This window comes from Pteropus alecto, unplaced genomic scaffold, assembly GCF_000325575.1.
Source record: "Pteropus alecto unplaced genomic scaffold, ASM32557v1 scaffold20, whole genome shotgun sequence".
Classification (NCBI taxonomy): domain Eukaryota; kingdom Metazoa; phylum Chordata; class Mammalia; order Chiroptera; family Pteropodidae; genus Pteropus; species Pteropus alecto.
This window is the reverse complement of record NW_006436298.1, coordinates 48,403,071-48,430,240: the sequence shown is the minus strand read 5'-3', so window position 1 is coordinate 48,430,240 and position 27,170 is coordinate 48,403,071. Positions and strand designations below refer to the sequence as shown.

The 27,170-nt window shown below is 37.8% G+C and overlaps 1 protein-coding gene across 1 annotated transcript in view; it reads right to left on the bottom strand.

The window, feature by feature from the left end:
- Positions 1 to 27,170, bottom strand: part of CCDC192 (coiled-coil domain containing 192) — a 181,852-nt gene that overhangs the window by 44,893 nt on the left and 109,789 nt on the right. The window contains exon 6 of the mRNA XM_015590372.1: positions 18,814 to 18,946. Coding sequence (XP_015445858.1) covers positions 18,814 to 18,946 — 133 coding nt within the window. The remainder of the gene's footprint in view (positions 1 to 18,813; positions 18,947 to 27,170) is intronic.

Below are 27,170 nucleotides of genomic sequence, written 5' to 3'. Positions count from 1 at the left end.
AGGGCTCCACCAGATGTTTTGCCAGGCAGGTGATGGAGAAAAGAAATATGTAAAAGGAAGTTTTAAGAAATAAATCTAGAAAGATATATTGAAAGATATGTTGAGACCAGTTCATAGAGGGCTCTGAATGTCAAACCAAAAAATGTAAACTTTATTTCACAGGCAATGAGAAGTTATCGAAGTATTTGTGACTCTGAAAGTGACATTACCCAAACTGTACTCCCGCATAATTAACCTGCCTTTAATGTAAAGAACTGAGAAAGTTAAAGAAAAGAATCGAGAAAACCATTTGTGAAGGACCAGGGATTAGATATCAAGATCTAAATGAAAGTAAATGACAGTAACCTCTAGACCATTGAGGGTTACATTCCTAAGAGGTCTTTGTACCTGCAGGAACCAGACCAACTTGATGGGCACATCAGGCCACAGGAGAGAGAATCGGAAAGGCCGGATGGACTAGGATTAGGTAGGATGTTACCTAAAGCAGTTGGAAGAAGACATACATCAAGGGGCATATCAATTAATTACAGAAAGAGTGAGAATCCAAGAAGTCACCTTGAGTATCAGAACCAAATAAATAATCGTTGGCCAGTAAAAGGGTCAGAAAAGGTGAAGAAGAGTTTAGAAAGTGGTGTGCACAATGAGCAGTGTCAGAGTGGCTGAAGGCATAGATCATGGCCAACATGAGGACATTGGGTGCTGGCCCAACATACTAAATAGGGCAGGGGGGCCAGCCCGTTTAAAGAGAATAGAAAGGAGTTTGGAACTAATTTTCAGTTTAGTTTTACAGGACTGGCCAATTTAATGACAAAGCTCTGATTTTAACCCTGAGTGCTAAATTTTATGCCATCTAAATATATGTATATGGCATTAGTATGAGTTGAAAAGGTAAAGTGAAAATTCATAAAATAACACAATTGTCAGTAAGGCATAATCAGCTCATTACTATACTGCATGGAAGAACTAGTAATACTTCAAATCAATCCCGAGGATTTGATCATCTTCAACCTGGGAGCCAGTAGCTGTGCTCGTGATCCCATGGACATCACTTGCAAGCTGAAAGCATAATCTATTCCCTGGTAAACCTGCCACTAGGATTGACTTTACAGTTTTTAATTTCATAAGCAAACTCTCCATCACCTAGTAATTTATAAACATATTAAGCAATAGAACACCGGGACAGAATCCCATTAAGTTTTATTCGATATCCGTCCGTCCAATATTTTGTGACCATCTAGCATCAGATACTGTGCTAAGTTGTGGATACAAAGAAAAAAAGACACCATTTTTGTTTCTCTTCAAGAAACCTAGAGTCTGTTTGTAAAGAAAGATAAGCAAAGAAATATTTATAATAGTTGTTACGACTGCAGTGTGCGCAAGGTTTATGGCTGCATGACTCATGGGAAGGCCAGAGAATGGGTGGGCAGACGGTAGTGGTGATTGAGGTAGTTCCATAGGACTTTCTGAAAGATCAGAAGAAAAAAAGGGCAGGGCTGTAAAGAGTCTAGGCATCTTAGAAAGAGGAAATAACTGGTATAATGCCTTCAGGGACTGAGCAAAGTGGCACTCTGGGAGAAATTCCCAGTAGTTGCATATCACTATAACATTTCGATTAGGTTTGGATTTTACTCATTCATGTGGATTTTATTTCTCTAGCATAATCTTTATTTTTTTTTCCCCCTCCCTTGATTTGCAGTTTAATCAAGATTTTTTTCATTCTCGTTTACTTTCAAAAGCTCCAAATAGTGTTTAATATAATGGATGCGTGTAAAACCCAGGAATAATACAAATAAACTTTAACCAGAATAGAAATATACCTGTAAAATCAGTCATTAAAAAAAGAATAAGAGTGTTTATTTATTACTTTATTTGATTAAATTAACCAAAAGGAAAGCTGATGTAATTGAGGCAATAGAAGATTGGTAGGTCTATTGGTTTTCTTCAGGAATGTTTTCTGAGAAGAACCAAAGCCTCTTCACATAATATAAATAAGAGTGTTTATCAGCATATGCTCATGGAGAAGAAAAAAAGAAAACCTCAAACCAGTTTCCATTTCCTTAAGATTTATCCTGTATTGAATTCTTGGAATCTTGATATTGCTTTATTGACATATATATTAAGGTATATTTAATTTTGTTTTCCAGTATTCCCACATACACATTTTTGTTTAGAACCCACAGCTTCTGCTAAATAAATTACTTCCCTTTGGCTTCAGATCAAAAGCAATTTCAAAAGAAGGACATCTTTTCTGAAGTTCAATTACTGACTCTTGGGACTCATACAGGAAAGTTACAGCTATGGAAAAGAAAAGATCAACCATAGGCATCTGAAAATGTTGTTCATAGCATTAATATAGATGAATTATACAATGTCTGGTTCTAATATTTTCTCTTTTGATACAATTGATGAAGATAAACACTGATTCTCACTTTCATAATAGTCAGCTCTGTATTTCCCTCAGTGACTCTTGACAGTCTGTTGGATTTCTGGCATTAATTACATTCTAACATTTGCTTCTAAGACCCCCAAGGCTCTTAGTTATGATCCTTAAGTAAAATCAGATAAATGTGGTATTTCCACTCTCTCATGCAATCCTATTTGAACTATAACTAGAGTAATAATATGTCTAGGATTCTGTAGCTCAGTCTTGATTTCAAATATTTTTGAGTATGAATGAAATTTTACACTTTAGAATTTATGTCAGGCAGTGTCTTGATTTTTCGTTCTAATAATGTCACTATAGATATATGAGACTTTAAAACTTGGAACTGAAAAGAGTATTTTTTAAAAGTTCTCATTTTAAATCTCCAAGTAATTTTTTTAAAATAGTAAATAAAAATTATATATGAATTAATTAACATATATAACTTTAAATGAAAATGTGTCTGGTGGTGGCATACCTTACAAAAAATTTAAATAAAAGCAAATTGAAATTTAATTACCTTTTGTCAGAAATTTACTTAGCAGTCTGTGATAAGACCAGAGGTTTTGACACTTAACCAGAGTTAGAAAGACCTTTTCACCTTAAATTTGTCACTCTAGTCAGCTGAGATAAAGGAACTGCAAGAGACTGTAAAATGAGTCAACATATTGTAGGTCAACTTAGAGGAAGAGACTGTTACTTGAGGTCAGAATCCTATTATAGACAGCTCAGTGTGACAAAAATTTTGCCATCCTACTATAAGTTTAGGAACTTTTCAGAGTTAGGGTAATATTAGAATTCTATAGAACTAAGTAAGTTTTATCTTATTGACCTAAGTCTTATAAGTGCTTCTTCTGCCTTTGAGGATTCATAGAATTCTTGTTTTTGTCCATTCATGAAGAATACATGAATGGACATGTATCCTTTTATTTCCTTGGCTTTAGAAATTCACCTTTTAGAGATATAAAATTGATCAATTTATAAGAAAACAAATTCAATTTGTGGCTAAGGGCTCTTCCCTCCTTTATTTGCCAAGTTCTATTCAAAATCCCCTGGAATAGGAACAGAGTTCCTTCTTTATTCACTACGTATGTCCAAAGGAAAAAAGTGGCCCTTGGACTATGTCTAGACCATCTTTGTGGTGCAGATGTTCTAACGCTATGCCCAGGTTGAGATGACATCTTGGCTTGGCAGGACTTCCAGGTCTTACTGGAAAAATCAGAGCAACGTTCTCAGCCATAATTTCTGGGTTTAAGGAAAGCATTTGCAGAAGAGCGATAGCAATTTCAGATCTTGTGGGCACTGATATTATGCCAGCACGGTTAACATACTTCTCTTGGATCCAACTGCATATTAAGCAAATCAGGAATAATGCTATTCCTCTTATATTTTCTTTATTTCTTCTCAGTTATATGTTCTTTGTTCAATATCAATCTGTGGCTTTATATGATAGAGGAATTTAGAGATATTATAGGGTAATCTGACTCAAGACAGTGTATCTTTAAAAACAAATATTCTTCCAGACTACCACAATGCACATACTAGTATTATCTAATATGTACGTAAGAGCATATATCTAACACTATCCCACTGGCCAGAAAGAAATCCTGTGCCTTCAAACAGAAGGCACTCACTTGTGCAGTAGAATCTTGTTCTATGCATTCTTTCTAAATTTGATTTGATGAGCTCAGGCCCCCCCAAAGTATCCATTCATTGCTCCAAAAATTTTCATATGATCAATGTAGCTAACTTCTAATTTCAACATCCTATCAGGAAACATTGTGTCATTAAATAAAATAATATTGAGTTTTCTCAATATTTAAGACCCAATAAAGCAGTGTTCGAATAAAAAAAATAACAATAATATTGAGGTTTCTCAACATTATTTTATTTAATGACACAATGTTTCCTGATAGGAATGCAGGAGAGAACATCATTCATTCACTTTTTCTCCTTTGGCACCAAGAGGTTTGTACCAGAAATAGCTGTACGTGTATCGACAGCTGGCTGACTGTTGTTTGCAACCCCAAATTCTTTAATTCATCTTATGTTGACAAATAAACGTGCATCTGCCGATGTTTGGCAAAGGAGCGCTCACTACTTCTCTGCAAATTTCCTGGAAGGAAGCATCTTCCTTCTCAGCTCTAGTCCGGGTTCTTTAATAGCATTTCAAAGAGCACATGTTCTTCTGGTGATCACAGTAGTCTCCATGGTTAGGGAGGAAACCTTTGAAATTGATCAAGCTCCAATTCTCGTGTGCCTTGTCTGACATTTAGCTGGTTCTTGCCCTTTCATCCAACCTCTCTGGATACAGAAGCCAGGAGACTTTAAAAAATAAAACAAAACACAACACAACAAAATAAAAACAAACGAAAACTCCATTCCTTAGGGATAGACAGAAGGAAGGGAACACCATTTCCTGATAATCATATAATTCCAAAATTAGCCTTATAAACAAAGGAGGGAGGGGACCTTGACATTGAATTCCCACAGCTGGTGTAGCTAGCAAATACTGGACCCTAACCAAAAATTTCAGAATGGATCTTCTTACCCTTTGTTAATTATAAATAAATAGATTTCCAGACTTTTTGCAAAGGAAGGGCGTAAATATGCAGTTTGAAAATGATAGGGTGAGAATGAAGAGAGATTCTGTACTTTCCTGACAAGATAAAACCGATCTTCAGCTCATGGCTGTCTTCTCCAAGTTTATAAGTTTTAACTAAAATAGATTAAAGAGGGCAGTGAGAGGTATTTTTTGTCTTCTGTCCAGAAAGTTTTCTCATCTTTTATCTGATAACTTTCCCTAGCCCTTGACCTCTGGCACTTGACTCTGGTGTGGTCCATGATAACATCCTATTGCCTTGGCCACAAAGATTGATCCATGGGTGAGAATGTGATACAAGTAGGCTCGATTAAACTTCCCTGAAATTTCTATGTAAGTTCTATGAGAAAGAAGTTTTATTCCCTGGAGCTGTGTTTAAATTAAGGTTCTTTGGTTGAAAGTATTACAAGCCAGTACTGACTACTTTAAGCAAAAAAAAAAAAAAGTTTATTGGAATGATATAAAATAGCTCTCAGTATTGAAGGAAAGCTTAACAACCAGACTTCCTAAAGGCAGCCTAGGGATGTAGATATGAAAAGCTAATAGAAAATTTCTTCAGGGGCCAGGGCCCAACCTCCAGGACGCATCAGCTCTAGTCTTTTTCTGCCCTCCTTCACTCAACTTAGCTCAAGATTCAAGTTCCTGAAAAAAAGAGCAAATGTGATTGGCTTCACTAGTCACAAGCCTTCCCCTGGGTTAAGGGGAGAAAGGACACCATGATTGACAGTCCCATAGGACTGATGAGAATGGAAGTAGAGCAGTTCCCCAAAGGAAAATCATGCTTCTGTTACCAAAAGAAGGAGAAAGTGGTTGTAAGCAGGCAGAAACAGACATTCACTCTAGAATCTTAAGCCAGGGCAGCCAGGGGATCTTTCCTGATCTGTGCTTGCAGTAGCTCAGATGGGTCCAGTTGGGAAAGAAGAGCCAAATGAGCAATCCAGAAACCGGTACTCAGCCTTCTGGCCAGCCTCAGGAGCTAGTCAATTTCTTTTTTTGCTTGAAACTAGTTTCATTTTGATCCCTTCGACTTGCAACTAACAAAGTCCTGAGCAATGTCTAGTTTTCATGAGTGATTTTTAAACCTAGCAATCTCTAGAATGTCCTTTTAAAAATTGGAACCTCGCCGCCCTCCCGACCCCTGCCCCTAAATCTGTACGTGTTGAATAGGTAACATTTCTTGGATCATCATGCAATAAATTTTGCAGGGACACATGGAGCAGTCAGTTGCTTATTCTTGAAGAAACCGTGATTTCTTGAGGAAATCAGTGGGAAGACTGGCTTTGGGATTTGGGGGGTTTTATTTCAGAAAGCAGCTCTATTTCAAGAAGACTTCAGAGGACAAAGGAAAAGAAAATCTGATAGGCAATCACTGAATGAGAACTAGAGAATATAAAGGTAAACATGTGCTATCTCTGTGAGGTAAATATTCAAATTCTTTAGGAACTTGTTATTCTTAGAAAGCACACCTTAAAGTTCTTCCTATCTTCTCTCATTTTCCATATTGTTAATTGCTGGTGTTTGTTGCTTTAAATGTAAACTATCCCACCTTGGAATAGTTTCTGTCTATGAGGACTCCGTAAATGCTTAAAAGAAAACCCTTTTCTGCAAATGTTGGGATAATAATGCGTATGTGTGTGTGGGTGGGTGGGGGGTGGGCAGGGCGGTGATGGGGTGAATCTCCACCTTTTGTTTTCCTAAAGTTCTCACCACTTTCTGTCAAGGCTATAACACTCTTAGCAGCAGGAAAGAGGACAGGCTGCCTGCTTGTGCTTTGCCTAACATCAGACTGAGGCCCTTGCAGTCTGATGACGTGGGTGGTGAGTGGTGCTTTTAAACAAAGTTGAAATAGTGAGATCCCAGGCCCTTTCCTAGGACACTCTAGGTAGACTGGTAAAATAAATATCTGTGTTCAGTGGTGAAAGATGGTTGTGTGTAGAACTATTGGTCAAATAATTGTTTCCTAGCCAGGGGAACAGCAGCCTTTCAAAGAACGGGGCTAAGAGAAAGTAGAAGAGGAAAGGATGGCATTGTTTAAGAAACCTACACTCAAATGCAGGACTCTTCAAGACCGGCCTTACTCCAATAAATGTTAATATAATCTCTCTCTAAATACTTGAAATTCTATCAAGTCAAGATTTTATTTAGGCTCAAAGCACTCTCATTAATAGACACTTGACCGGGTGTTAGTCATTGTATCTTAGTGAGTATTGTTTTAATAACTTTTTTTTTCTAATTGAGATAAAATTCACAAAACATAAAACTCACTATGTTAACCATTTAATTTAATTTAATTTAATTTAATTTAATTTAATTTAGGGGAGTGTGTCCTAATGATTTTTTTTTTTATTATTTGTTTCAGATATACATTATGATAGCTAGAAATTTATATAATTTATGAAGTGATATCCTCAATTACTCTAGCACCCATCTGGCACAATACACAGCCATTACAATACTATTGACTATATTCCCTATGCTGTACTCTACATCCCCATGACTGTTTTGTAACTACTAATTTGTACTTCTTCATCTTTTCACCTTTTCACTCAGCCCTGCAACCCCCCTTCCCTCTGGCAATTACCAGTTTGCTTTTTTGTATCTACGGATCTGTTTTCATTTAGTTTGTTTGTTTCTTTTGTTCCTTAGATTCCACATATAAGTGAAATCATATGGTATTTATCTTTCTCCAACTTATTTCACTCAGCACAATACCCTCTAGGTCCATTCATGTCATTTCAAATGGTAAGGTTTCATTTTTTTATGACAGTAATATTCCTTTGTATATATGTACCATAATTTCTTTATCCAATTGTCTATTAATGGGCATTTAAGTTGCTTGAATATCTTGAATTTTAATTTCCTTCCATATCTTGACTATTGTGAATAGCACTGCCATAGACATAGGGGTTCATAGATCTTTATGAACTAGTGTTTTAGTTGTCTTTGGATAAATACTCAGAAGTACAATTCCTAGGTCAAAAGGTAGTTCTATTTTTAACTTTTTGAGGAACCTCCAAACTGTTTTCCATAGTGGCTGAACTAATTTGCAATCCCATCAACAGTATACGAGGGTTCCCTTTTCTCCACATCTTCGTCAGTACTCATTTTTTAATTTATTGATGATAGCCATTCTGACAGGTGTCAGGTGATATCTCACTGTGGTTTTAATTTGCATTTTCCTGATGATTAGTGATGCTGAGACTTCTTTTCATATGTCTATTGGCCGTCTGTATATCTTCTTGGGAGAAATGTCTACTCAAGTCCTATGCCCATTTTTTAATCTTTTTTTTGGGGGGGGGTGTTAAGTTATATGAGTTTCTTATATATTTTGGATATTAATTCCTTGCTAGATATATTATAGGCAAATATTTTCTCCCATTCAGTAAGTTGTGTTTTTGTTTTGTTGATGGTTTCTTTTGTTGTACAAAAACTTCTTAGTTTGATGTAGTCTCATTTGTTTATTTTTTCTTTTGTTTCCCTTGACCAAGGAGATATACCAGGAAAAAAATTACTAATAGCAATATCAGAGAGTTTACTGCTCATGTTTTCTCCTAGAAGTTTTATGATTTTGAGTCTTACATTTAAATCTTTAATACATTTCGAGTTTATTGTTGTATATGGCATAAGAAGTTCATTTAGTTTCATTTTTTTGCATGTAAATGTCCAGTTTTCCCAACACCATTTGTTGAGAAGACTATCTTTACCTCATTGTATATTCTTGCCACCTTTGTCATAGATTAAATGACCATATAGGTGTTTATTTCTGGGCTCTCTGTTCTGTTGCATTGATCTGTGTGACTGTTTTTATGCCAGTACCATGCTGTTTTGATTACTATGGCCTTACAGTAGTATAGTTTGATATCAGGTAATGTGATACCTCCAAATTTATTCTTCTTTCTCAAGATTTCTGTGGCTATTTGGGATCTTTTATGGTTGCATATAAATTTTAGAATTATTTGTTCTAGTTCTCTGAAACATGCCATTGCTATTTTGATAGGGATTGCATTGAATCTATAGATTGCTTTGGGTGGTATAGCTATTTTAACAATATTGATTCTGCCTACACATGAGCACAATATGTGCTTCCATTTATTTGTATCTTCTTCAATTTCTTTTTTCAGTGACTTGTAATTTCTGAGAACAGGTCTTTTACCTCCTTGGTTAATTTGATTCCTAGGTATTTTATTGTTTTTGATACAATTGTAAATGAGTTGTTTTTCCTAATTTCTTTTTCTGAAAGTTCATCATTGGTGTATAAAAATTCCACTGACTTCTGAATATTAATTTTGTATCCTGTTATTTTACTGAACTCATTTATCAGTTCTAACAATATTTCGGTGGAATCTTTAGGGTTCTCTCTATATAGTATCATGTCATCTGAAATAATGACAGTTTTACTTCTTCCCTTCCAATTTGGATGCCTTTTATTTCTCTGTCTTGCCTGATTTCTGTAGCTAGAACTTCTAATACTATGTTGAATAGAAGCGGTGGGAGTGGGCATCCTTGTCTTGTTCCTGATCTTAAGGAAAATGCTTTTAGCCTTTCCCCATTGAGTATGATGTTAGCTGTGGGTTTGTCATATATGGCCTTTATTATGTTGAGATATGTTCCCTCTATTTCCACTTTGCCGAGAGTTTTTCATAAATGGATGCTGGATTTTGTCAAATTCTTTTTCTGCATCTATGATATGATTATGTGATTTTTATCTTCAGTTCGTTAATGTGATATATCACATTCATTAATTTGTGGATATTAAACCAACCTTGCATCCCAGGAATAAATCCAACTTGATCATGGTATATGATATTTTTAATGTAGTACTAATATTGTGTTGATGAATTCTGCATCAATGTTCATCAGGGATATTACCTACAGGTTTTTTTGTTTTGTTTTGTTTTGTTGTTTTTTTGCCTGTTACTGTCTGGTTTTGGAATCAGGATAATGGTGGCCTCATAAGAAGAGTTAGGGAGACTTTCTCCTCTTGAATAGGTGTTAATTCTTCTTTGAATGTTTAGTAAAATTCACCTATGAAGGCATCTAGTCCAGGACTTTTGTTTTTGGAAGTTTTTTGATTACTGATTCAATTTTGTTGGTGATAATTGGTTGGTTCAGATTTTCTGTTTCTTCTTGACTCAATCTTGGGAGATTGTAAGTTTCTAGGAATGTATCCACATCTTCCAGATTGTCCAATTTGTTGGCAGATAATGGCTCGTAGTGTTTTCTTATTATCTTTTGTATTTCTGTGGAGTCCGTTGTTACTTCTCATTTGGATCTTCTCTCTTTTTTCCTCGATGAGTCTGGTTGAAGGTTTAACAATTTTGTTTATCCTTTCAAAGAACCAGCTCTTGGTTTCATTGATCTTTTGTATTGTTTTTTGACTCCATTTCATTTATTTCCTCTCTTATCTTTATTATTTCCTTCTTTCTATTCACTTTGGGTTTTATTTGCTGTTCTTTTTCTAGTTCTTTTAAGTGTAAGGTTAGATTGTTTATTTGAGATTTTTCTTGTTTCTTGAGGTAGGCTTGTATTGCTATGAACTTCCCTCTTAGGATTGCTTTCACTGTGTCTCAAAGATTTTGAGGCATGTTTTCATTTTCATTTGTCTCTAGGTATCTTTTGATTTCTTCGTTGACCTCATTGTTAACCCATTCATTGTTTAGTAGCATGTTGTTTAGCTTCCATGTGTTTGTGTATTTTCCAGATTTTTTCTTGTAATTGATTTCTACTTTCATACCATTGTGATTGGAGAAGACACTTGATATAATTTCAGTCTTCTCAAATTTATTGATACTTGTTTTGTAACCTAACACATGAGCTATCCTGGAAAATGTTCCATATGCACTTGAGAAGAATGTATATTCTGCTGATTTAGGGTGAAATGCTCTGAAAATATCAATTAAATCTGATCTAGTGTGTCATTTAAGGTTTTATTTCCTTGGTTTTCTATCTGGAATATCTGTCCATTTGTGTCAATGGGATGTTAAAGTCTCCTACTGTGAGTGTATCACTGTTGATCTCTCCTTTTATGTTGGTCAGTAATTGCTTTATATATGCTCCTATGTTGGGTGCACAAATATTTACCAGGGTTATGTCCTCTTGTTGTATCGATCTCTTTATCATTAAGTAATGTCCCTCCTTTCTATTTTTTTAAAATTTCCATTTGCATGGAATATCTTTTCCCATCCCTTTACTCTTAGTCTGTGTGTGTCTTTTGATCTGAAATGGGTCTCTTGTAGACAGTATATGCATGGGTCTTGTTTTCTTATCCATTCAGGAACCCTATGTCTTTTGATTGAAACATTTAATTCATTTACATTTGAAGTGATTATTGATATGTATGTAGTCACTGCCATTTTATTATTTGTATTTATTTCTCTCTCTCTCTCTCTCTTTTTTTTTTTTTGCAGAATTCTTTTTAAACATTTTTTATACTACTGGCTTGTTGGTGATAAATTCCTTAAGCTTTTCTCTGTCTTTCACCTTCCATTTCAATTAAAAGCCTTTCTTTTAATTAGAGTATTCATAGTTGTAGATTCTTGTTTTTCAATGCTTTAACTATTTCTTGTCAGTCTCTTCTGGACTGTAAAGTTTCTGTTGAGAAATCAGCAGACATTCTTACTGGGGGTATCCTTGTAAGTAACTAGCTGTCTTTCTCTTGATGCTTTTAAGATTCTCTCTTTGTCTTTGACTTTTGGCATTTTAATTATGATGTTTCTTGGAGTGGGTCTGTTTGAATTCCTCTTGTTTGGGACTCTTTGTGCTTCCTGAACTTGTATGTCTAATTCCTTTGACAGGTTAGGGAAGTTTTCTGTCATTATTTTTTAAAATAAGTTGTCAATCCCTTGCTTTCTCTCTTCTCCTTCTGGTACCCCTATCATGCAAATGTTGGTATGTTTGATGTTGTCCCAGGGGCCCCTTAAACTATCTCCATTTTTTAAAACTTCTTTTTCTTATTGCTCTTCCGGATGGATGTTTTCTGCTCCCTTGTCTTCTATCTTATTGATTTGATCCTCTGCTTCTTCTAATCTATTGCTTTTTCTTTCTAGTATATTCTTCATTTCAATTACTGTATTCTTCACTTCTGACTGGTTCTTTTGTATGGTTTCTATGTCTGTCTTTATGCTTATTATCTCTCTATTGAAGTCCTCACTGAGATCATTTATTCTCTCCCTAAGTTCATTGAGCATCCTTATAATCAGTGTTTTGAATTCTGTCTCTGGTAGGTTGCTTACCTTCATTTCATTTAGTTTTTTCCTGAAGTTTTCACGTGTTGTTTCATTTGCAGCATATTTCTCTGTTTCTCATTTTGTTGCCTCTCTGTGTTTGTTTCTACATATTAGGAAGATTTGTTATGTCTCCCAACCTTGGCCAGGTGGCCTTATGTAGTTAATATCCCATGTGGCCCAGTGGTGCAGTCTCCCTGATCACCTGTACCAGGGACTCTGGGCATTTTCCTTGTGTGGGTTGTGTGTTCTTCTGTTGTAGCTAATCTTTGATTGCTGTTAGCATGTCAGTAGATGGGATTGACTGGCTGTGGAGTTTGGCCATGCCCATGGGGCATGAGCTGCTGCTAAGTGGGGACTGACCCCACTGAGTGGGATTCATTCCTCATGTACCTGGTGAGGCCACTCTTTAGGAGTGCCACTTATGGGGCTAGTCAGGTGGTACTCTGTTGTGATCTGACACCAGCCTCTAGGGCCCTTTGGGAGGGGTTCCCGTGTAGGTCAAATTTAGCTTCTGCTTTTGATTGTTTTGGGCTACTTAATAGGAGCTACAAAGCAATCCACAGATGGTTGCTGCCTGTGCTGAATCTAGAGGCAAGTGGAAGAAGCTATGCTACAAGTTGAGGTGGGTTACCCCCAGTACTGGCCTTGGGATGGCTCAACAAAAGGACCAATGCAGTTGCCTGTAAGTCTTCACAGCTGTAAGAGACTTTGGTCGGTATAGGAGTTGGGTGGCGGGGAGGGGCACTCAGGGAGTCACCAAAGTAAGGCCTACAGATTTCACCCAGCCAATACAGAATCAGGTTTTGCTCCCATGCTGAATTTTGGCTTCCTATAAACATCTCAGGTCACAGAGAGGCCAGACACTGCTCACCTTAGGCCCACAGACACCTGAGATCTGTTCATGAAATATTGTAGCTTGGGGCATGGCTTATGGCCTCCCACAAAAGTCACTTCTGGGATGCACGGGCTGCATGTGGGATCCGTGAGTTGAGGGCTGTTGTTTCCTGTCAAAATCATGTCCCAGAGAAAGTACAGGCTGGGGGCTGGCTGCCCAGCAATGGGCCCACCGTAAGCAATTTGTGGGTTGGATAGTGAGGGTCTCAGGGAGACATAGGGTGGAGCGAGCTAATCCATCAGGACAATAAAGATTGTTGCCAGTGCTGAGCCCCTGGGATCCCGCAAAAGTCACCAATCACAGCGAAGCCAGCAGCCATCCACCTTGGGCACACAGATCCCAGTGATCCACCCAAGAGACACTGCAGTTTGGGCTGGCTCCAGTGGCCCACCATCAAAACTCTCTCCTGTAATGTGTGGGCCATGCACGGGCATCATGAGCTGAAGACTGCTGCCTGCCCATGAACACATGACCCAGGGAAGGTGTAGGGTAGTGCTGGCTGCCTGGCAACAGCCCTGCTATGGGCAATTTGTAGGATGGGTGGAGTAGGGTCCCAGAGAGACACAAGGTGGAGTGGCCTGTTCTCACTGGGCCAATGCTGCTTTAGAATTGGCCATGTGGGGGGAGAGCTCAACATAGGCAAGATGGTGCCCATCTGTAGACTGCCCCAGAGGGAGGCCTGACAAAGGAGCAATGGCGGCTGTCCCTCCAGTCCTTGCTCTGGTGCCACACAACTTGGTCCCTTTCCATATGTCTCTTGCACCTTCCAAACTGCTGACCCTCCACGGAAGCCCAGGGTGAGTGTCTGTGAGCGAGTGATTCTATGCGTGGGCCTTTTAAGGGGGATGTCTGGGTTTTCAGTTTCCTTCTGTCTCACCCAGATGGCCAAAATCCCCATTGATTTTTACAGTCAGATTTTGTGGGAAATCCTCTTTCCTGGACTGGAACCCTGTACTGGGAAGCCCATGCAGCCATGCTCTCTCCTGCTACTCAACCACCACTTGTGGCTGCAGGACCAACCACTTTGTGTCTCCACCCTCTCCTACCTGTCTCGATGTGGCTTTTTCTTTATCTCCTCAGATGTATGTGTTATGATCAGCTAGACTTCAGGTGGTTCTCCAGTTGTTTGTTTTATAATTTGGTTGTAAATTTAATGTGATCATGGGAGGAGGCGAACCCTATTTTTACCTAGCCTGCCATCTAGACCATAACTCCCATGTTAACCATTTTAAAGTGTACAGTTCAGTAGGTTTATGAACAATGTTAGGCAACCAATGTCACTGTTTAATTCCAGAACATTTTTATCACCCTCAAATCCCTGTTTACTTAACACCTAGCTGCAATAGGAGCTTTAATCTTGAGGAAGTTTGCAGGAGGAGAGATAAAAAAAAGAGGGATAGAAAGTTTGGGCTAAACACCTAAGGGTGGATGTCTTGATGAAAGATATTCTTTAAAATGTTGATTGGAGTTGGCTCTGGGGTGTTGGCAAAGAGATTCTTAAGAGTACTTTCTTAAGAGTATAGGACAGAAGCATTTGAGATCTTGCTCCCCAACAAACATCATCAGTTTGGTTCAAATAAATTCTTATTAAAAAATATATAGGACAGCAATAGCCTGACTCTTAAAATTAAGGAGATAATGTTTAGTCTTGTGTCACTGAAAATTACTGATGTCAATCCTATTACAACCCTCCCCTCAAAATGTGGTTGGCTCAATTCATACGCTGAGTCCTGGATAAGCCCGCCCGAGGTTGTACCTGCACTACCTGGAAGTGTCTTCTTAATGGGAATAAAACAAAGAGATGACTTGGAAGTTGATATGGCTTTCACTGGGACAATTGGAACATGCATGCAGGGACTAGATACCTTATTTGGTATACTAGCTGTGCATATTAAGAGAAATAAATTAAAAGAAAAAAAAAATCCAGAAGCATGCATTCCCTTTATATGCTAGCTAAAATTCTGTAAACCATGTAAACATGGTCCCCGATGTTCTGGTCAAACATAAGAGTTTTCATGAGCATTAAGATCTTAGTCAATAAGGTCTTTTGCAAAGTAACTTTGTCTTCCAAAGCCAAAGGAAGCAAAGATTTTGAAATTTAACCTCAAGTTCCTGCATACTAAGGTTTACCCAAAGGTAGAATCAAGCTCTGAAGGGGTACAATCGGCATTTCACTGAATTCTGCTAGTAACTAAAGCTGTAAGCACTTCAGGTGCAGGCTATGGAAATGAAGTAAAGAATCTGCCCTGGGCTGTGATTATTTGCACCAAGTAAAAACAACAAATAATACTCAGGCTGTAAGTAAGTTTTCCTGCTGTGCCAGTTTTATAATAAAGGTGTTTTTCTTTTTCAGTTGAACTTTACATTGACTTAAATCATTTATTTTCCTGGAGGTAATTTAAGTACATAGTCAATGAAATCGTTTACTGTGTTTACATTAAAAAAAAAAAAAGTTTGAAATCTCACTGTTTCATCAATTTGAATATACTTAAAAGTATTCCTAATATTCTAGAACCTCCCTCTGATTAGAAGAGCTAAATGGCAACCTAATATATATAGACTTAGAAAATGAACCAAACAAGGAAAAAGATTTAGCCCACATTTGGATAAAAAGAAGTTCTAATTTATTTGGAAATATCTCATTAATCTGCTTGTTCGAATTGTAGGCATCAGTTTGTAAATATAACAGAGAAGTAGCTTTATGTTAATCCAGTTAATATGTCATTTAGAATCAACACTTTTTCTCTGTCTTGCAATTTCAGTCGTTATAATAAGGCAGGCCTTTAGAGTAGGCGACTATGATGTCACTTGATGGAGGGTGGAAGGGGACTCTTTTCCAAAAATAGTTCACTCTTAATCTATTATGGGGTCTGGAATTGGACATTTATTTCTTGGATCAGAAAATTCTTTTGTTCACCAAGAAGCATCTACTTAAAAAACTGCAAATACTCATGGATGGGTGACTCATTAAGCATTACATTATATTTGACCGCTATGTGAGAATGTATTGTATGTGTTGGTTTTGTCCTTCACTCTTTCTTTCCAGTAATAGGCTATCCCTTCCTTTAAGGGAGTGCTTTTATCCCAATCCAGCCCTGTGCTTCTGTTGGAAGCTATCAATCAGAACATTCTTCTTCCCCAGCCTTATTTCTCTTGACCCCACCATGACCATGGCTTGTCCAAACTTGTCCCTATCCCTGGCCTCAAAGATTGGTCCATGTGCCTGCATTAGTACCCAGCACAAGCCAGGACAGAGTTCTTCCTTATATTTTTCCAACTGGAGCTGGTGGAAAAAAAAATTTTTTTCTCTTCTCTGAAGGACAAAAAACAGCCCATAGCTGCTTTTTGCTGTGTTTCCAAGTCTCTTCTGACATCCACTTAAGAGAATAAAGTCTTAATGCAGAGAGAATCAGAGATGAGAGACACCAAGTAATCTCTGAGACTCTGAATCCATTGGACTCCAAGACTAATAGCTTGCCCTTTCCTAGTTTGGTTACACTTGTGCCAATATTACCTTTTCTCCTTAAGCTATTATGACTGGGGCATCTGACATTTGCAAACAAAGGTCTGAGAACTGAAAACAAACATTTTATAAAAGGACACGAGATAACTAGGGGAGGGGTGGTGTTCTGGTTGAGGATAGTGTGTGGAAGGTGAATTAACCCTAATTATTCTGTGGTTAAATGGGGGTCCTGTATTAAAGTTACCAACAACTTTTCAGACTTTACTCTCAAGTGAATTGAGAGATAGGGCAAGGTGACCAAAGTCCCTGAGAATGAGAGCTAGTTTTACTCTGGGGCCTCAATGGCCTTGGCAATCTCCTGGGCTGTTGAATTCAGGATGAGGCTGCATGGGACCCATACAAGAGTAAGGATGTGCAAATACCTGACTTAAGCCCTTACTTAGTCCTGTATGTCAGTCTATTGACTCAGTTTCTCCACCAAATGAGAGAAACAACATGTAGGTCCAAAAGGGAGTCCCTGTTTTAAACCATAATTGACCTTGGAAAACTTATTTTATTTAAATCTTGTCTGTTTTTTCCACCTGTACTGGTTGTCTTTTAAACAGAAATATAAAGAAAAAATGGGCAAAGAAGGCAAGGTGGAATTTAATGTTTTCTATACTCTCTCAAACCATTAGAGTCCTGGTACCTCAGTATTATTTTAATTTTGACCTATCAAAGTTACAAAATTGTCATTAGACAGCAAATGATATTATTTTTGTAGAGTAAGAGTAACGAGAATTAGATATCTTGAAATAACTTTTTTTTTTCACGAGATTACAAATACAGCGTAGATGTTGAAAGCCTCTCTCAAGTGAGCTAGGGAACTTTCTCTAAAGTGCTGTATAATCAGTGTCAGCTTCTTATACAACTAATTTGAAATCTTTGATGCCTAAAGGTCTTATAAAGACCTTTAAATAGATAATGTTCTCTAAGGGTTTTATTTTTTTAAGTTTCATGATGGTGAAGGCGAATTCATAAACTATATTTTGTTCTTTGGAAAGAAAAAAACAAATTGACCTTCAGCATGTGTCTCAAGGTTACTATGTTACATGCCATTTCAGCCCTGGGAAAGTACTATTTAAAACTGAAAATTAAAACCAAACTCATATTAAAAGTTTTTACCGTGTGGTCAGGATGCTGGGAGTGTCTCACTTTCTGAAGCCACCCCATCGCCTACTTCCTCCTCCTCTATTTATTTCCATGGTCCTCCTCTTACTTATGAGTAATAAAGGAAGCCAGAGTAAGAACAATGGCATGTTCCTGGCTTTACAAGAGTGCCACACATCAGAGGAAGACATTTATCCCAGGGAACCACAGTTTTGCAAGAGACCCACTAGGCAGAAAGTGGTTTGATATCACCGTTGCATAGTAGAGATTGAAATAGGCTGACTGTGTTAGAACTGCACAGACACCCTGGGGTAGGGTAAATTCCTGTCTGGAGGCTGGCTGCCCAGGTGAAGCTCACAGGCATCTTGCCTGGGGCAAGGTTATCAGCATCTCTAAGCCTCTGCTTATTCTTGTAGACTACATAAATGTACTTACTTCTGAGAATTAAATACACATGAAGTACTTAACAAAATGCCTAGCACAGAGTGTTAAATGTTAATATTATTGCTAAGAGTCTTTTAGAGAAGGCTTAAAAAAATCCAAACCAAAGTGGCTGTTAAAATTTTTCTGAACCACCAGATTTTATCTTCAACCAGCCTTACCTGCTTGTTACTGGTTCATTTGTCTATTGTGTCTTAGTCTTTAAGCCCGTCTGCATTTTTAGATGAGCTCCTCTCCTTGCCCCACTCCAGAGCCCTGTCCCCGGAGGGCTTAGGTCTTCCTCCTTCGTCCCTGCCCTGCCCTCACTGCCACCCAGCTTGTGCAAAGACACTTATCAGATCTATTTCAGTCCAGCTCTTCAGCTTCAGAGACTTTCCTTTAAAGAACTGCTTATTCATTCATTCTCCATCTCTCTTGTGGTGAAAGTGAACCCAGTATAGAGTTAGTAGTTTGTGCTGTGTCCATTCATGCAGAATGGAGGTCAGGCCAGGTCAGCATGCTGCTGGGCCAGTGTGCTGCCTGGCACTGTGGCCTTGTTTTTGCTTTGTTGCCAATAAAACTATATACATCACCCAGGACCATAGGCCAGTGCAACTGTCACGTGCTAATACTGACCTCTAGGGGCTGGCGTTCCTTCAAATAGAGTCTTTATCTTCTCATTGAGTTCCAGGACAGTGATGGCAGCCTCTTGCTTAGCTGTTGCCAAATCAATTTGTAGCTTTTTCAGTTTCCTTTTGTGCTTTAGTTTCTAAAAAAAATAATAATAATAAAAGTTTCTGGAGACAGAAACATAAAAGGAATAAAAAGAACAAATGATGTCTGAACAAATATGGCCTTTGAAGCCAGGCTTAGATGAAATGCTCTCTGTTTATCTAGACTGAGTCCTGTCCTCAGTCATGAAACTGAGCGCATATGCAGTCAGAGCGTTCGAATCCCCAGTGAGCAAAGCCTACTCTCCACATCATAGTATCTTTTTACCCTCTTGAAGAGTTTTTTATCTGGATCTGAACCTTGTGTTTTGTTGGTTATAATAGAGGCAATTAGAGAAAAACTCTAGTTGGCAGTTGGCATTTTGCCACTGAGGTACCAATGCCTGAAAGTATTTGATTTTTTTTCCAATCTGTAGGTAGACTTACGCAAAATAGAGACTTGATTCTGTCATTTTTCATCCTAATACCATAATGGCTTGCATTCAAATCAATTCTAAAGGGTGTGATACTACCATGAAATGATGATGTTTATAGATGTTTATTATGGTATCCAGGTAGGGAAATTGGTCAGGGCTAGGAATGGTGTTCAAGCAATAGGGGAGAGGAATTCCTTGTTATAAAACAATCCGATTGATGATATCTAAACCTTTAAACAGCTACATTGGAAAGTTTTTATGTCACCAAAGGATTCACCTTGAGACTTTACAGCTGGAAGGCTCCTTTTATGATTTCAAAGTGAATTTGATTTGTCAAAATTGGATTTATCTGCAATTATGGAGAAGTTGTCTATTATGAAAAGTGTGGCATCTGCACTTTTGTGCTGTTGCCTTTCCACTGAAGAGCTCATCTTGCCAAGTCTTTGTGGGCAGGTAATTAGGAAGCCCAGCAAATAAATCACTCACAGTTTTTATTAGACATAAATCTCAAGATAGGAAAAAGAATGGTTTTCACTCATCAGGGAAGACAGTGTTCTCCAGTATTTGAAAGGAGTACACTGGGGCAGTAGGGCATCACTCTCTTTTTTTTGAGAGTAAAGCCAGTGAAGTCAGTTTATCAAAGATGGGATTAGATAGACACAGACCTCCCATTTTAAAGACAGGTTGTCTTCCAGAGCCAAACAGGAAGATTAGGACTTCCCAAAAGCTAATTAAATGCCATGCAGAAGGGCTAAAAGAGAATGCATTACTCAAAGGAGAATCTTAGTCATGGAACTTCTTAAAAAGAATTGGAGGGGTGGACTTTGGCAGGGTTCACCCTGTGCAGTCCAGGGGAGAGGTGCCCTGAGCCATAACATGAGTGCCTGGTCTGTATGGCAGTCCTACTACGGTGGTAGTTAGTATTCACATGCTCATTGCATCATTGTACTAAGTATGAAATACCCCTTTGGTGTCAGGCACCGTGCTGGCCAGCTGTTGAATCGGCAATGCTGATAAGGTCTCTGCTTCATGCTGCTAAAACCTTCTAACTAATTTCTTTCCTCTATGTCTCTATCCACCAAAACCCTTCACGAGTTGGCCTCTCCTATGGATAGATTAGTTCAGGGAGAGACTGAGCTGATAAAGAAATGCACGCACCTGGGTATTTGATAGCTGTGCTTCTCATAGTAAATTATTAAATTGTCATGCTAATCTATACCTCCCTCTCTTGTAAGTTGGTTTGCATCAGCTCATTCATGAGAACCTTGTCCATCCCAGGCCTGTGCTGATAACAGGTATGAGGCCCTGTGTGGTCATTAGCAACCTTTCCCAATGCTACTTCAAGACTGCACCATGCTCAGATTTTTCACACTTTCCTTTTACCACTTAGAATTTGGGGCTAGAAAGTGGGAGGAAGGGTACAGAAATAAAATTAAGAAAGTGTAAGGAATGAGGAAAAGGGTAGAAAGAGGGATTCAGAAGAGAGTCTAATTTAAAATATCAGAAAAGAACTGATAATGATATGCATGCTGAAGTGTAGGGATTAGGTGTACTGATGAATGCAATTTATATTGATATGTGTAAAAAATTAAAACTGGTCGATGGCTAGAGAAACTGATAGATATGTGACAAATTGAAGATAGCAAAAATATTAATTATAGTATCCAGTTATTATGCATAAGGGTGTTTACTATAAAGTTATTTTGACTTTCCTGTATGTTTAGAATTTTAACAAAATAGAGAATATAGGGAATAAAAAGAACTAAAGATTTAGTTTTCTTAATTTGCCCCTACTTTAACTCTTAATAGATGGAATTAAGATTTTGAAATTATGTCACAACTATCTGTATGCAGACAAGTATTTTTCTAGAACCTTTTCTCAAAGTAGTCATGGATAGTAAATAAACAAAAGCAAAAAATAAACGCAACTTGATGAGAACTGCTGAATGATCACTAGGTGCTGGCATTGTGTCACTAAGGAAAAGTCTTATCAAACTGCCTTTCCATTTTGACAGGAGGACTTGGATAGAGCGCAGGAACTCTGGAAAGACAGTGCTTCTCAATATCAGTTAAATATTTTAGTTTTTAAATTAAAAAAAAACCTCATTTTTTAAAATTCTGATTTCCAAACCACCTTTTCGTTTTATGGTGATTTTATGTTCTGCCTCTTATTGTTGTTATAATTGTTGTATATTTGCCTTATGATCTAAGAAAGAAGCAGAGGATATTTAGTTTGGAGGAGACAGTATATAGGGGAGTCATGACAGTTGGCTTCAATTATCTAAGGGACTATTCCAGAGGAGAGGAAGTTAAGTCAAATAGCATTGTTCTAGAAATACCATGAGGAACAATGGGAAGAAAACACTAGGAAGTAGATTTTGGCATAGCATGAGAAAGCAACCTCCAACAGTCAGAGCTGCATCCATAACAAGACAGGATGGGTCCTGGCAAAGGCCTCGAGCTCTGGGAATGATCAAGCAGAGACTGGATGAACATCTTCAGGCAGGCCCACTGTAACCTCTGGGACCTGGGTCAAGAGGTAATTGAAAGTCTGGCTTACCCCCAGCTCTTTCTACCTCTGGCTTCCCCCAGGTGCTGATGGGCACAGCACATACATGAATGGATACCTCAGTCCTCATAGTCTCTAAGGTGGGTGCAGTTTCTCAGGGATTCTTTAAGGATAATTCTAGTATTCGTGAGATATTAAATAAGAAGGCCGAGAAGCCCTGTAGGTTCCTTAGAATTCAAGGATAAAGTGACTCAAAATGTACGGACTTTATTATTTAGCTATAAGGGAAAGGAGAGAAAGAAAAATTTAAATTTAAAAAGATTGAATAAAAGACATAGATTGGTTGCTTAAGGTGTCTGTTGGCCCTTTTGGTTATTCAGATAAATTTTAAAATAGGTTAACATCTTTGTCTTTTTTTCTTTTCTGTAGACAGAACTGCTGTATGCTATTAATTTATAGCTCAAACCAAGCCCTTTGGGCATTTCTAAAAATTCAATTTGCCAACATGTTTTTTATTAGTCATAGACATCAAATGATTTCAGCAATGATAATATTTTCCTTTGCTTTTTTGGCATTCTCTAGCCAGGCAACCAAAGTGTTGTACTTGAACCTAATGGAGTCTGTTATGGTCTCCTTAGTAACTAGGAGTTCCCCCTCGGTGATTACTGAAAGGATAGGAAGGCTTTATAGCTAGCAGATAAATTCCTATTACCTTGCTCTTTTCCTCCTTCTCCTGCATGGTGGACGGAGGGAGGAAATCATGTATTTGTGCAATATTTTGAAAAGGAAATATCTATCTGTATCACATTGCTGAATAGCTTGTATTATACCAAGTCAATGGGAATTAGAACTAATCAGGGGACTATTTATAAAAGGGTTTCAACACAGAATTGCCAGCGCTGTTTAAAATTTCTTGGCCTTTCCACATACTTTGAATCATGGCCTCAGATTCTAAGGCTGGGCTTTGTCAGTTATTGCCATGAGAAATAGGGCCAGGCACATGACATCTCCAGGCCCTAGATCTCATTTCATGGAGCTGGTGGCGATTAAATGGCATTATACATAAATGACAGTACCCAGTACTATGTTTGCAGATATATGTTTCTGTTTTTGTCATTATTATTCCTCGAAACTCATCAGGGAAATTCTCAACCCTCCACCAAAACACTAAAGTATCTTTTCCAAAGATACTTTATACTTTTTCACTTTACAGAAAATAAGATTTGTAGTCTATTGAAAGCAAGCAATCTGTCTTCTTCTCCCTCTTCCTCTTCCTTCTCCTCCTAAATTAAGTTATCTGCATGATTGCATTGATCTCCTCTTCATTTTGTATGGGTAGATTAAACTTAATGTTCTGAAAAGAGACATGCAAATAGCCTTGATCCAATCTCCTGCCAGGGCTGGCCCAATGCCTAGGCAAAGTAAGTGGCTGCCTATGTGGAATGATGTGAGAAACACTCTAAGGCCCTACCTCTTACTTCCTGTGGCACCTCGGTCTTGGGCCTACCAGCACATGGCTTCTTCCCACTTTGTCCGAAACCTACCGCATTCGGCCCACTTTCATTCATTTAGAGAACGTGTAGAATAAAAATGGGTTTTATCTCCAGAGGGCCACTGATAATGCTACTACTAACATACAAAACAAAACAAAGCAACAAAACAATAAAACAAAACAAAACAAACAAAAAACAAAACAAAAATAACTTGGTTTGAATACAGAAGACACTGGCAGATTTCTCCTTTCATTTCTCTTCTAGTAGCGCATTAGTAATAATGAAACTGATGAAACTGATGGTAGCATTTGAATAAAACTTGGCTTAAAAAAATCAATTTTGTGTTTCTTGTTTCATATTTATACTACCCTCAGATGAATGTTTTAAATGTCCAGGGATGGCTAACATATTGTGCCATGTGTGTTCTTCCTTCTCCATGACAGATCTTTGATTTGGGGATTCCTTCACCCTGGGCTGCATACCTGGCTTCACAATCTTTAACCTACACTCCCAGCAGCCACTGTTCATTGATGAAACCTAATTACCATCTATGTCAGTGTCTCTGTTTTGTAGGTGAGACAGCGGAGGTCCCAGAGAGTTTGAGTAAAACTAGTCATGGTTTCTTAGTTAGTAAGTAGATAATTGATTTGAACAAAGGTCTTTTGATTCCAAATGCTTAGTTTTGTTTTCAATGGTAACATGAGGCTTCACTAATACATAGCACCATTAATTTGTTAATTTACTTAAAGGTACTCTTTGATATTTGAGTTTGAGTAGCTCTAATTAGTAGAAATAGAAAGACGATATAACAGACTTGGATTTAAAAGAGTACCATTGAAGTATGATGGCGAGGCATTTATAGCAGGGGTTGCTATGATATCTTTAGAGAACCTTGGAAATAAAGGAAAGACTTGATGAATCCAGCTAAGGGCTACCTGTGCCAGGTGTTCTGAGCCCTCTTAATGTCTCTCTTCAGAGGATCCTGACTCGATCCTGAAAATTGTGACCATTCTAGTCAGCTGAGTCATCTGAATGACAAAGAATAGATCATATGAACCTTTCTTACAAAATGCCTTGAATGACAGACAAAAAAATTCAAAATATAGCTTTGTCTTATTTCATTTAATGAAGTCATAGGGGAACTAGTTGATACACAAACTCTCAGGCCTCATCGTAACTTTGACCGAGAGCTAGGATGCCCTGTGACCACTGTTCATATTTAATGGCCAAGAGAAGTCAGATTTTAAAAATTACAGCTGATATTTTTCAGTTCTTTGCAGTATCCCTCCCTTATAAGTAGATTATTTTATGTTACAATATGTTATAGGAATACAATTTAATTTTGTTCCTCCCACCCAGAAGGTTTGGATTTTCTAATAAAATTAAGACAAAATCCCAGTGATTAAACAAACATCTTGACTCACTACAAGGGAAGAGTTTACTAGTAGTTGGAGTCAAGGCTCAGTTCTTTCCCTCTATGAGGTAATTAATTATTAGAGATAGAGGTGGAGTTTGCCAGTATATGTTCTAGTTTCCAGAAATGCCTGTGTAAGTGTTTATGTAAGAGAAGTTACAAATTAATGCAAGATAAAGAGATAAACTTTACCTTGGAGTGAATTCCAATGATAAGGTAGAACTTTCTAACAATAGAATTCTCCAAAAGTTTGAATTTCTGCCCTAAAAGACAATAAGTTGCCCTTCCTTGCATATGGTATACAGACTATTACTGGGAAAAATCCAGGGAAGCTAACACTTACTGACCATCTATACTGTGATAGGCATAGTTCTGAGAACTCTATATGTACTAGCTCATTTCATTTTTGTAGCAAACTAATGATGTAGGACTATTATTAATCCCATTTTTAGATGCAAATACTGAAGCACAGAGAGCTTTCAGTAACTTTCCCAAAATCAATTAGTGACTCAATTTAAATACGAGCAGTCCAGCACCAGACCGTGCCTTCCATCACCGTGCTGTACTTGCACATACCTCATCCCACCCAGCGTCCTACATTGTGGGGAGTTTGAATAAGATGACAGTTCCTCCTCTATAAATCCATTTCTTAAGGCAAGAAGTGTCTCACTTCTAATCATGAAGTTTTTGAGCAGTACAAATTAGGAAAGCAAAACAAAAATCATTAAATCTCAGATGACCCAGAATTGGGTGCAATCTTTGAAAACCAGATTGTCCAACCTTAGCATTTTCGAGGTGCAAAACTGGAAGCAGAGAAAAATGACATGATTTGCCCAAAGTCACAGCTAATAAAACTGCAGAAGCAGGATTCAAAGCCAGGTTTTCTGACTCTCGAGTTCAGTGTTCTTTTTTTCTTTTTTTTCTACTATATCATGTTGCTCCTTGGCCATCAGAGCTGAAGTTCAGTGGAATAAATACATGATTGGAAACTGGAGCAGTAGCTAAGATCCCTGAGGGCTAAAGTCCCAATGTTAAAAACAACAGTTATTTAGGCAGGCAGCCTTTCTTTAAAGTCATCCTCACAGAGAGAACCAAGGAATGGCCTCGGGTCATTCTATATAGTATATATCTGGGTTATATTTGAAAGAATGAAGAGGTTTTAGGTAATTGAGATCCTGCTATATTCAAAGAAGTAAGCTGGATCAATGTCTACCAGCCAACCTGCCTTCGGATAGTACTAGAGTATCTGTACTCAGTCAAATATGCCATTTCAGAGATTAAGGGCTACTGCTAGTATGCTCTTTTTTTGTGTGTGTGAGTGTAACCCTGCCCCCTATTCTTATCCATAAACATTAATCAGGCTTGCAATCAAGAAAGAAAGGAGCTACAGTGCAATAAATAAGTTTTTATGTTACTGGCTAAGCATGGCAAAAAAGAAACCCAAGCATTCAATATCAAGGTCTTCTGAAAAGAAAAATAGTAAGTGCCTGCTAAAGCCAAATCTACTTTTTTGTCTTACAGTCTCAAAGCACACCCTGAGAACAAAGAGAAGTGCGTTGTCACACCTAACAGAGCCTGGTACGAAGCTGTTTTCCAGTCCAGTCCTCCCTGGGGGATAGAGAGAGCCCAAAGGGCCAAAGCTGTATATGAAGCAATTTCAGTTTCTCAGCCCCACCTCAACAAGTGTTGGCATCATTGGCAAACAGCCACAAGAAGTGACGTGGGCAGAAGAAAGCAAAAAACAGAAACCAGAGAGGACGGAATATACAGGTGTTGAGAAAGAATTCCCATACCTGCCTTGTAAAAGTGCTGCTAAGCTCCTCTAATATGATTATAAAAAACGAGGAGCTTTTTCTCTACAACAACTTTGTAATTGGGTAGATATTTGGTTTTGGTTTTTGTTGTTGTTGTTGTTTTGTGCCCATCAATCCTTTCGAACTTGACTGAGGCTGCCTTCTGGGAGGAGATTGGCAGCTATTGGCCATCTGTGGCTTATCTTGAATCATAAAGCAAAGGCACATGTTTGAGAATGGGAAAATTGTGACTCTGAAGCACCACAGTGCTTAAATCGCTTTGAAGGGTTTTCTAGTGGTAAAGAAAATCTAAGTTAATCTTCCTGGTAAATATTGCTCTCCTTCAGAAACTCTGCTTTGCCCTGAAAACAAGGAAATTAAAGGGGATACAGGGCTCAGTGAGCATAAAGAGCTGGCCTTAAAACAACTCAACAAATGATAAGGAAATATAAGTAAAGAAAAGGAAAATTATCATAAGAGAAATAATTCTCATTTAGTATCAGATGGCTTTGGACAGCATACAAAAGAAATTAGAGAAAGCAAAGTGGAAAGTTTTCTGTGATATGTATTATTTTTCCCATGAAATACAATGTTTATAAAAACCACTGCTTTCTTAATGCAGAGTTGTTTTACAGCA